Source organism: Schistocerca piceifrons, chromosome 1 (assembly GCF_021461385.2).
Source record: "Schistocerca piceifrons isolate TAMUIC-IGC-003096 chromosome 1, iqSchPice1.1, whole genome shotgun sequence".
Classification (NCBI taxonomy): Eukaryota; Metazoa; Arthropoda; class Insecta; order Orthoptera; family Acrididae; genus Schistocerca; species Schistocerca piceifrons.
In genome coordinates this window covers 1,070,367,578-1,070,380,065 of record NC_060138.1, presented here as the reverse complement: position 1 = coordinate 1,070,380,065, position 12,488 = coordinate 1,070,367,578, and the positions used below count along the sequence as shown (strand labels likewise).

Here is a 12,488-nt window from a genome sequence, read left to right as displayed (position 1 = left end):
TCTGCGATGCGATGTTTGTCGGTGCGACACTTATGTTCCCACTGGGATGATGAATATGCGTTAAGATGTGCAATGCGGCTCGCCATAAGACAGGCAACAAGACAACACGAATCACATTTCTGTTTAAGTTTCGGTTACAATCGTGAACTCTTCTGAGAGGATGTTGTTATCGCTTATTATTATTTGACGCTCAAGAAACTGAAAAAGGAAGAGAAGTACTGGGACCATCTGTATAATGCTATAAATGTCAAACATTGTTCAGCTGTGGTTTCTCGCGAGCTGTCCCAAAAAGAATACAAATTCCACAAATTGTACAGTTTCCAATCTTTGGAGTAACTACACTCTGACAAAAAAATCTTGCTCCACAACGGAGTTATGCAAATTCGTCACAAAATGATACTGATTCACGTATCGACCGAAATGCAAAACTGTGAACTTTCGCGGCCGATGGATAAATGTGTGACACTGCAGCGCAGTTTCATCGCGCAGTTAGCGAAGATAGTAAACTGGGGACTTGCCAGTAACAGGCATTAAGTCTTTGCGAATTTCATTCCTCGTGGTCAGCTGGGCAGCAGCTCTGCTTCGCAGACAGGTGTTTGTATAACACACGCAGATGTCCGCATTTGAGAGAGGATGTGTCGATGAACTCAAAGAAGGCAGTTGGGGTAATCGGCGAGTCGCTCGACATTTGAATAGGAGAGACGACGCTGATCGACGATGTTGGCTGGAATGGGTAAACCGCTGTCGTTCACAACGTCAAGAAGAAAGTGGTCGACCTAGAGGGAGAAAGACTCTAAGGCCCGAGCAATCAACAGACAGGCACTCAGAGCCCCGGATTTATCATTATCATCGATTCCACGTGAAACTGGTGCTTCATTGACCACAAGCGATAATAATAGGCGACATCAAGGCTCCCCTTGTGCCAGTTTACAGCAGTAGCGATGTGGGGCACATTCGATGTGGACTCTCACTGGCTGGAATTGTCTTCAGTAATGAGTTCCGCTTCGAAATGAGTCCTGATGACCAGCGAAGATGTCTGTGGAGACGCTCCGCACAGCAGTGGGATACCTACCTGATAATCGCCATAGGGCCCAACATCCAGCAGTGATGGTCTGGAATGACATTTCTTTTCATAGCAGGACCCATTTGGTTGTCATCCACGGTACCCTTACTGTACAGCGGTACATCGACCATATTCTGTGCCCCGTTTTGTTGCCATTCATGGCAAGTCATTTCGGACTTACATTTCAGGAAGATGATGCCCGCCTGCATACGATGAGAGTTTCAAGTGTTTGTCTTCATGCTTGACAAACACTACCTTGGCCGGCAAGGTCGCTGGATCTCTCTCTAATTGAGAACGTTTGGAGCATTATGGGCTGGGCCAGCTCCGGATTTCAACGATCTAAATCACTGATTGGGCAGAATTTGGCACGAAATCCCCAAGAGATTAATCAGTGCCAAGAGGAATAACTGCTAGCGTACGGGTCAGACGTTCACCGGTGAGTTATTGACTTGCTCAATTTGTGAAGCTCTCTCTTGAATAAATCATCAAGTTTTTCTGAAATTGTCATCATTTGCCTGTACATGTACGGCACATCTACCGATTTCCGTCCATTCGGATAACTCCTTCATGCTGCATTGTTTACTTTTTTACTTTTTTTACTTAGGAATGTACTATTAGCTACGTTGAGAAAGCAGGATACAAATTTCTTCCTGTTGCTTCTCCTTCTGAGAACCTACTCATTGCAATATGTTAAGATGACGGAAGTGTGTGAATGACGTTAAACATACCAACACAAAAAGTTTATTTTTTTTTTGTAACGCCATGTAGCGTGGTACTTTGTTCAGTGTGATACGTACGTACATACATAAGTATTATTTACAGACTGATAAGGATGAGATGTAATTTCTACAACTTGTAAATTATAGTCTGCAGCGATCAGTCGTCCTTTTTAATTTTTTTTAAAATTTTATTGTGTAGATCTAGATTTTGGCTAGAAGCTAGCAATTCTCAATGCACTATTATTTTCGCTCAGTGCATGTAATTCCCTGTTGGTCGGCCTACATCCACAGTTCATTGAATACTTAAGTCAATATAACAGTCGCTAAGTGCAACAGCTTTCTGAATGGAAGGTAACCTGATTTCTACATCTGTTCATTTTCACATAGTATTATATAATTCAGCTTGAGGAGTACTCAGAAGAAACATTGCTAGACTTGAAGTGAAATCAGTTACCATCGATGGTGTAGCTGTGGGTACTGTACTCTGTGCGCGTGTGGATTATGTTTTTGAAGAAATGAAAGCAGCCCATAATGACAGGGAAAATCCCAACGAGTCTTCATTGGTTTCGTCGAGCTGTTCATCCGAAAGTAACAGCTTTCAGTGCTCTTTCATACCTGTGTTAAATTTTCCTAAAACTGGGGGAACATAGATTGAAAAGATATCCAGTTAGCATCCAAGATGATAGCTGGCGATGTCTTTTCACCTTCAGCTTAACTTTTGAGGGGCAACCTTTTCCATAGAAAAACACTTCAAGCTTGAAAAATATTTTCAACTCAGATTACAACTTTAAAATGTTTCTGTTGTATTAAATGTATAATTTGACTTTCCTGAAAGATTAGTTTCAGCAAGAGAAAAGGAAGTGGTTATGGAATAGGTAGAAAGCCAGGGCATACCACTAATTTTCGTTATGAAATCTGCTGGTGACAGTTAAACTAACTCCTCGGAGACTATATTGATGTCATAGCTTGGCTGATGGTTCTTAGAGTTTGGTGTATATCTGCGAGAGCTGATAATTCATATTGACAGGATTCGAAATTTTTACAGACTTGAAACCTTTATTTGATCTTCAGAAGAGTGTCAGATATTAATTTATTAAGTTCGTCTTTTAAAGCTTTCATGTGGCATTAGGTGATATATTTGAATTTTTATTGGTTACAGAGTGAGGTTAATATATGGGAGCTATTACCAGGACGGGAATGCCAACGGTCCAGCACATTGCTTCACTTATTCACTCTACAGAAAGAATTGGGAATCGTCACTCAAAGGAGCTGGAAAAGAAGAGAAAGCCGCAACTCCAGATTCTAGTGGTTCAGACATAGTAGAGTGCAAGACTCCACTCACTGATGAAGATGGGGTCAGAAAGCATACTCAACAAGTAAGTGGCAATACAACACGCTTCTTTTGTGGGGCAAAATTTTCCGATGATATTTAGGGGAAAACCTGTATACAACGTATCCAGTGCAAAACGTAGGCCCATGAAAATATCCTGATTGCCACTTATGGAATACTGTTTCTAGTACTCCATATCTCAATCGCTATTCTGTAACCCTCAAAATTTTTCCAGTTTCCTAAAATGTTATTCATTTTATTTGTGAATGACAATTTTTCCAGTTTCCTAAAAGTTTGTTATTCATTTTGTTTGTGAATGACATAAATACGAAAGTAAGTAGAACAGAAAATTTTCCAATAAATCTTTGTTAAAACCTGTATTTTGGATAGCTAGCCGGCCGCTGTGATCGAGCGGTTCTAGCCGCTTTAGTCCGGAACCACGCTTCTGCTACGGTCGCAGGTTCGAATCCTGCCTCGGGCATGGGAGCGTGTGATGTCCTTAGTTTAGTTAGGTTTATGTAGTTCTAACTCTAGGTGATTGATGACCTCAGATGTGAAGTCCATAGTGCTTAGAGCCATTTGAACCATTTTTTTTAGCTATGAGCCATTTATAAAAACAAAACAGTCTTCCGTAACTACCTCTTTTCCTCTATTAATAGTGCCAAACAGAAAAACAGTTGACGATCCCAGTTTAGAAAGTACTCAAGCCGAGGTATATGTGAATGCTTCTGAGAGCAGATGCGAGAATTTGTTAATTAACACGCAGTTACATAAAAGGTATTCGGTTAATATTTTAGTGAGAAGAAGTAGGTGTCTCTGGAAATCTGCCAGATATTGCAAACGCAGCACTGACGGCATCGAACGCATTTACTTTCTTCCCTAGGAAAACATAAACAAGCTCTTTTTATTTCGGATCTCCGTATATTTTTCTTCCAAGCCTGTAATCTGTTTTTAAATCTGCGACAATACCTAGCTTACAGTTTATTTGTTTGCGTAACAGTACATTCGTAATTGAGCATTCAGTGAACGTGTATCACACATGTTACTTGCTTTGTGCTTCATTTATCTACGGTTTCGACGATTTGAGGGACAAATATCACTTAGGGTTCATTGAAGTAACCGAAAATAGCCGTTTGGTATCATTCGTCGTCTGTTTGAGGAACTGAGTAGTAGAAATACACGCATTGTGGTCCTCAGAGGCTATTACAAATGTCGACGAGCATCATTCTTGACTGGGCAAATTCTTTAATCGCAGAAACAAAAGGCAAAAAAAGTTCATTGTATTGAAGTGTTGACGACTGCAGTAACATAAACGCAAATTTCGATAGAATTATACAGTTTCAAAGAAGCGGTTACCGTCAAAGTGAAGATAAGTGTTAACAAACCTGTAAACATGTACGACATGTTGAAATAGGTGAAAGGTGCTACAGAAGAAATAGAATCAGAAGCTGATGAGTCTGTGAATAAGTTTATAGAGTTAGTAGCTCTTTCTTGATGTTGAATTTGTCGTGAAGAAACTTAATATGAAAATAGCGTCCTAGGTGTGACTGGGTTTTGAAAATCTCACGGAGACTGTAGAGCTAAAACCGGTTAACCATTTAAATTAGAGTGACTAAGACTCCGAATTTTAAAGTTTATTCAAACATTAACTCGGATGTCAGCTAGGTCAAAACAACCTCAATTAATAAAAGTTAATGGACTGTGTCATTAAGTCCAGCGTTCGAAGCCACTCACTCTACTATTGTTCCATCGTAGAGCTAAATGTTGGTGTCTTATGTAAGCACAGTCACAATTTATATCTGTTTCTAGTGCGCCAGTAACAGAAGCGCTTTTGTGACAGAATTCCTGGCCGGCTACCCGTCTGCGAACCACTGTCACTCAAGAGATCGTCCTAGAAGCAGTGCGTGCCGGCCGCCATCTAATGGTCCTCGCTTGAGAGTTCTCTGTGCATCGGAACAAGTTCCTATGATCTCGTTAGAAATACAAAGCTACACTAGTAGACATATTGTGCTTATGAAATTCTCACGTTTGTTTGCTTCTGTAGACGACAAAAGTACTCCAGCTGAATCTGGTACATTTTGTCACTGAAGTGAACTGAAAAATGTAAGACGAGTGTGGAGCTGGTGGGAAACTAAAAAAGTACAATAGAGTGGTTAGTTACAAAGAATTCAAGAAATTCAAGGTCGGTCGGGTAGCCCAGTTCTCAGTTAGTTAGATGCATGTTCTGTGGACCATTTCAATGATTATTTATCGAAATTATGTGGAATTAGTTTCTTTACAAGATATGTAAACATGATTGGTGTTAACATAAATGATCACATAATTTTTTTATTCCTACTAACGCAACAGCACACAAAAAATAATTTTTAAAATTTTTTTACAGGCTACCAGTTTTTGATCAAAATTCGTCCACGCAGTAGAAGGAGTTGTCCCAGAGAAGTGAGTTTAGGTTAGATTTAAAACTTGGTTTGGTTCCTGTCAGCATTTTATGTTATCGGGCAAATAATCAAAAATTTTTGTTGCTGTATATTGATCTCTTTTCTGAGCCACTGAACAATGGGTAACAAAGGTCATTTTTCCCTACAGTGTTGTAGGTGTGGACATCACTTGTTTCATATTGCAATGGATGATGCATAACGAATTTCATTTGCGATTGTATAGTTCAAATAATTAACTCCTTGAAGGTGTACCTACAGAACGACTGCAGGTGAATACTGCCTATTACTCTTACTGCTTGCTTTTGTGTAATCAGTACTTCCTCTCTAAGTGGTAAATTCCGCCAGAACATTATTCCATGAGACAGCATTGAGTCGAAAAATGTGAAGTAAGACAGTAGATTAAGTCGTTTGTTTTCAAGATTAGCAGCTGTACGAAGAGCAAGCGTAGCTGAACTTAATTCTTTGAGGAGCTCAGTAATGTACTTCTTCCAGATCAGGTTTGCATCAATATGTACACCACAAAATCTGGAGCATTCTACCCTATTACCCGACTCCTGCTTATGTGCTAGAACTATTGTAGAGAAATGAATGTAATGTGGTTTTTTTTCAAAATTAGGTGCTTTGTAACCCATCCCCTTTCCCTCCTCCTGCTCTCTCAACCCTATTCCTTCTGTCCCCTCTCCAAAAATCTGAGCTTATTATTTTACCTGCTATTGAAACGAAAGAGCAAATTACAGCTTCGAATTTTAGTGGCTATTAAATAGAAACAGCCAATCACAATGTTGCCCCAGAGCATCCGTCTTGGCTGTGCTCGAACATATCTCAAAGATGTGAATTTATTGCGCCATATACAGAAGTATCTACTCAAAATTTTTGTAAATGGGTCTATCTTACATATCTCCACATATAAAAATCCATCAGTATCACACACACACACACACACACACACACACACACACACACGCACGCACACAGTGTTTACGCCATAAGCATACAGGTTAAGTAGCACTTGGGAAAGTCCATACTTCAATCTCTGTACCATACTTGGTGCTCAAAGTAAATATTTTTCACAACTGAATCAGTCTACAATGCTACTTAGTTTCACAGTGCTCTTTCCAAGACAGAACTGTCAGAAGAGAAACATCAGCAACACAGAAAATGCAATATTTATCTCCATACGCACACACTGACAGACACATACGCATATATATATATATATATATATACACACCTACACATCAAATCTGGTGTCTAAAACAGGACCTTTGACTCGCAAATTAAGTGCCCCAGTGCTATTTCCATGTCTAAACAGTTGCAAATACGGGTGGCTAAAAGATAACACGCTAAACATACAGTTGATATATCTCGTTTAGGCTTAAATGAGGCCATTTACTAAATCACACCCTACGAAGCCTAAAGCAGCAAGACTGTCGCGGACTAATAGGTATTCTGAATTACTGCCAACTACTGGAAGAATACAATTAATTCCACTGTAGGCCTACGCTGCGTGTAACAGACAGTGGACCCACAAGATAAACATTTCCAAAGCTAAATTGTCCCATGATGTGTGGTAAATGTCACAGTATTAATACAACTAAAATGTCTGGTAAACTTCGTCAGCAACGAATGTTTATTTCAATATTAATTCGACAGCTTGTCAAAAAATCTGTCAGCAATACACACAGTACTTATTCCGTGTGTTAAAATGGTAAGTCCATATACAAAATATCTGCCAAAATATGGAAAGAGTGTTGCCATTTCGATTTGAGGTATATGTTATTGATAGTTTTACAAGGTTTTCAATAATTCTTCACACCACCAAGCTTCATTTTAGTGGGGGAAGAAGATAATACGTAATGTTCTACAATAGAAAAATATAATCGATGTCAGTGACAAGCTAATATTGCTTTGTATTTGCATTTCAACTACACTAAGTTGAGGTTATGCTCAAATCTGGCTTTCGAGGAAGGCTGCAACATTTAACAACCACATCTATGGTGCCAAGTCTCTCTAAAACGTTTGTAGATTGTATATCCCATAATAAACTACTAAACAATATCAAAAATCAAATCAAAATACATGTTGGGAAAAAACATAACATAGCCAAAAGACAAGCTAACTGACCAAACACCATTGGCGGAAGGAAGGAATAAGAGGTTTTGACATGATTTTTATTGCAACGTATCACTTATAATGCATGTTTTAGTCATACATATGGATAATTTCACAACACAAATTTTTTACATACAGAACGACACAATAAAGACAGTGATGGAAGAAGACAGAAATAAAACATAGCCATTGATCGTGGTGGGACAAGACAAAGGTGAAAGGTTGGTAACAATCTTTGGACAAAAAATATTTATCAAAATACCTCATAATTTCGAGTACAAAAACAAACATAGGTTACTTTTTGCAATACACAAGTATAATAGAAGATCTCTAATCGCAAATATAAATTCGAACTTTGCAATAAAAAAAGATTATTTCTCAAAGTATGTAAGACTTTGAGTACAAAACAGATGTGATGTTACTGTCGTAACGTAATTGTTGCGTAAGACCAAAAAATAAGCGGGCTCGTATTTTTTTTGGCACCACAGATAAAAACTTACAATTAACAGCACTTGTGAACATCTGTAGTTCAATTCTTGTACCACAGTTTGAAAGCACAATGGACACTCCAGTCAAATATTTCCATATCTGAACTGTCTGTAATACTCATCAAAAAAATACGTGGCTCGCTTATTGGCACTACTCAAATAAATTATAGGTTACTCAGTAAGCATTGTTCGATCGCTATTCCATGCATTAACTTCATAAAAATGTTGAAACATTGATTCTCTAACTTTGTAAAACATACATCGGCACTACTGTGACCCAACTTACAGCTTCAAGTGCATTTGCCAATGAGAATTATCAGAGTAAACGATGTTATTCCCGTGTCTAAATTCAGCACAAACTCGTCTCTACAACCGATATCAAAGTCAACTAACCATTATAATGATCCCCCATACTAAGGTTCATCTGGCAATTGAAAACATTTATCGTCTTCTCCTGTCACACAGTGCAGTATACCGCCCTTTGATGAAAAAGTCTACTAAACAATATAAATAAGCTTTCTTGTAGGTAATAAATGACTGTGAACAGTAGCGATAAACACTCATATAGGTAATAAATGCTATGCTTTCTGCTCACCACTTTGAAAGTCGCTCAACATTATAGCGACTTTGTCAGGTAATATAAACCATTCGGCAACTTTTACTTGTGTTGTTCCACCATGGAAAGTAAATTATACTTTGATGAAATAGTTTATTGAAAAGTAGAACACATCTTCGCACAGGTAAGAAATAACGGTTGTTGTGCTTTCAGCTACCCACTTTCATGCTAGACTGTTACTTCTATATTGAAATACAAACGTTTGTTATCCTCTGCCGATAATGCTGACTTACGTTATCGCATAGTGGGAACTACAATTCTAAGCAGACAAGACAGTGGTAGTTGACACACAAACATAGGCTTCCAGAATTGAACTACCATTCTAAAACCAGAAACTGACCGTGTATATGCCGTAATTTGCCAATGTATGTGTCGTAACTTGACAGTGACTGTAGCTAATGGAGCTTAAATCTGTATTGTAACATCTATAGCTAACAGTGTGTATGTGTGTGTATCTGCTGCTGAGGTGTCAGCTACTGGGGGTGTCAGCCAATGGAAAGGGATGGAGATGTCGGCTACTGGGGGTAATTTTCCAGTGTAAACACTTTCGAGTATAACCATTTCCCAGTGTAACCATTTTCCACTGTAACCGTTTTCCAGTGTAATGTTTCTAAACAGGTCAGTGTAGAATGGCATGGATGGGAATGGAAAGGAGCAGATCAGAATGAGATGGCAGAAACTGGAAACGAATTGAATGGAAATGGATTGGAATGGACTGCAATGGAGTGCAATGGAATGGAACAGATCAGAATTTGTCACAATTTCCGAGGCTGTGGTTCGGTCCTAATAGCACAACTTCAGTTCCTGCGAGTGAGATGAGCAACAGTGAAATGAATACTCTTGCTTGTCGCAAATGTTTGTTTCTTCAGAACAGGTCACGACTTTCAAAGTTGTGGTTGCATTGGGATCTAATAGCACATCTTTCATCGTTGCGAGAGAAACGAGCAAGAATGAAATTACAGTCATGATGTCACAAACATTTCGCTATTTTTTCGGTATGTGTTTCAGTTTCCGAGGTGGTGGTTAGGGTGCGACCTGAGAGCATAGATTATCACATATTTTCAGCCAATTTTATCAGAAACGTTTTTCCATAATGGATCGTATTCTCCGAGGAGGTGTTTGGGGTGGAAACAATTACTTTTTTTATTTTTGAGTCATCAGACTTTTGACTAGTTTGATGCAGCCCGCTACGAATTTCTCTCCTGTGCCAACCTTCTCACGTCAGAGTAGCACGTGAAACACGCCTGTAATTAGTTGCTAGGTATATTCCAATGTATGCCCTCCTCCAAAGTTTTTACCCTCTACAGATCCCTCTACGAGAATCAAAGTTATTCCCTGATGTCGTAACAGATGTCCTATCACGCTGTCCTCTCTCCTTGTCAGTGTTTTCCAGATATTCCCTCTCCCGCCGATTCTGCAGAGAATCCCCTCATTCCTTGCCTTACCAGTCCACCTAATTTTCGGCATTCTTCTGTAGCACCACATCTCAAATGCTTTGATTGTCTTCTTTTCCGCTTTACCCACAGTCCATGTTTCACTACCATACAATGCCGTGCTCCAAACGTACATCCTCAGAAATTTGTTCCTCAAATTACGGCCTATGTTTGATACTAGTAGACTTCTCTTGTCCAGGAATAGCCTTTTTGCTAATGCTAATCTGCTTTTTATGTCCACCTAACTCCGTATGTCATGGGTTATTTTCCTGCCTAGGTAGCAGATTCCCTGAACTTCGTCTACGTCGCGATCTTCAATTCTGATGGTAAGTTTCTCGCTGTTCTTATTTCTGCTACACTACTGGCCATTAAAATTTGCTGCATCAAGAAGAAATGCAGATGATAAACGGGTATTCACTGGGCAAATATAATATACTAGAACTGACATGTGATTACATTTTCACGCAGTTTGGGTGCATAGATCCTGAGAAATCAGTACCCAGAACAACCACCTCTGGCCGTAATAACGGCCTTGATACGCCTGGGCATTGAGTCAAACAGAGCTTGGATGGCGTGTACAGGTACAGCTGCCCATGCAGCTTCACCACGATACCACAGTTCATCGAGAGTAGTGACTGGCGTATTGTGACGAGCCAGTTGCTCGACCACCATTGACCAGACGTTTTCAATTGGTGATCTGGAGAATGTGCTGGCCAGGGCAGCAGTTGAACATTTTCTGTATCCAGAAAGGCCCTTACAGGACCTGCAACATACGGTCGTGCATTATCCTGCTGAAATGCAGAGATCGAATGAAGGATAGAGCCACGGGTTGTAACACGTCTGAAATGTAACGTCCACTGTTCAAAGTGCCGTCAATGCGAACAAGAGGTGATCGAGACGTGTAACCAATGGCACCCCATACCACCACGCCGGGTAATACGCCAGTATGGCGATGATGAATACACGCTTCCAATGTGCGTTCACCACGATGTCGCCAAACACGGATGCGACTATCATGATGCTGTAAACAGAACCTGGATTCATCCGAAAAAATGACGTTTTGCCCTTCGTGCACCCAGGTTCGTCGTTGAGTACACCATCGCAGGCGCTCCTGTCTGTGATGCAGCGTCAAGGGTAACCGCAGCCATGGTCTCCGAGCTGATAGTCCATGCAGCTGCAAAGGTCGTCTTACTTTTCGTGCAGATGTTTGTTGTCTTGCAAACGTCGCCATCTGTTGACTCAGGGATCGAGACGTGGCTGCTCGAACCGTTACAGCCATGCGGATAAGATGCCTGTCATCTCGACCGGTAGTGATACGAGACCGTTGGGATCCAGCCCGGCGTTCCGTATTACCCTCCTGAACCCACTGATTCCATATTCTGCTAACAGTCATTGGATCTCGACCAACGCGAGCAGCAATATCGCCATACGATAAACCGCAATCCTGATAGGCTACAATCCGACGTTTATCAAATCGGAAACGTGATGGTACCCATTTCTCCTCCTAAACGAGGCATCACAACAACGTTCCACCATTCAACGCCGGTCAATTTCTGTTTGTGTATGAGAAATCAGTTGGAAACTTTCCTCATGTCAGCACATTGTAGGCGTCGCAACCGGCGCCAACCTTGTGTGAAAGCTCTGAAAAGCTAATCATTTTCATACCACAGCATCTTCTTACCGTCGGTTAAATTTCGCGTCTGTAGCACGTCATCTTCGTGGTGTAGCAATATTAATGGCGAGTAGAGTACTTCTCATTACTTTCGTCTTTCTACGATTTGCTCTCAATCCGTATTCTACAGTCATTAGGCTATTGATTCCATTCAGCAGACTGTATTTCTTCTTCACCTTCACTGAGGACCTCAATATCATCAGCAAATCTTATCATTAATATCCTTTCACCTTGAATTTTAATCCCACTCTTGAACCTTTCTTTTACTTCCTTTCATTGGTTCTTCTATTTAACTGCTGTGATGGGCTAGCAAGACCCGTTTCGTGATTAGTCGTGTTCGCCTCCCACCATGCATCATACTATCTGTTACCAACAGCAGCAAGCAATGGAAACGCAGCGGTCACTTTCAGCCCGCTGTGTACTGTAATACGATGGCAGACACTCACCTTGGTGCCGTTGTCGTTGATATAGTAGTTGCCGCAGCCGGCGTGGCACGCCGATATGAAGGTGGTGCGGCCGTCGGCGGTGCACACGGGGGCGTAAGGCACGTAGTCGCAGTTGCAGTCCGCGTTGCACTTCGTCACCTCGGACAGCCTGCAACACGTATACAGTCACGA

The 12,488-nt window shown here is 40.6% G+C and overlaps 1 protein-coding gene across 5 annotated transcripts in view; it reads right to left on the bottom strand.

Moving 5' to 3' along the window:
• LOC124759419 (solute carrier organic anion transporter family member 74D-like) overlaps window positions 1-12,488 on the bottom strand; it is a 225,265-nt gene that overhangs the window by 19,133 nt on the left and 193,644 nt on the right. For all 5 annotated transcript variants that reach the window (XM_047249096.1, XM_047249093.1, XM_047249092.1 and 2 more), the window contains one exon: window positions 12,318-12,465. In XM_047249096.1, the coding sequence (XP_047105052.1) occupies window positions 12,318-12,465 (148 nt within the window). The remainder of the gene's footprint in view (window positions 1-12,317; window positions 12,466-12,488) is intronic.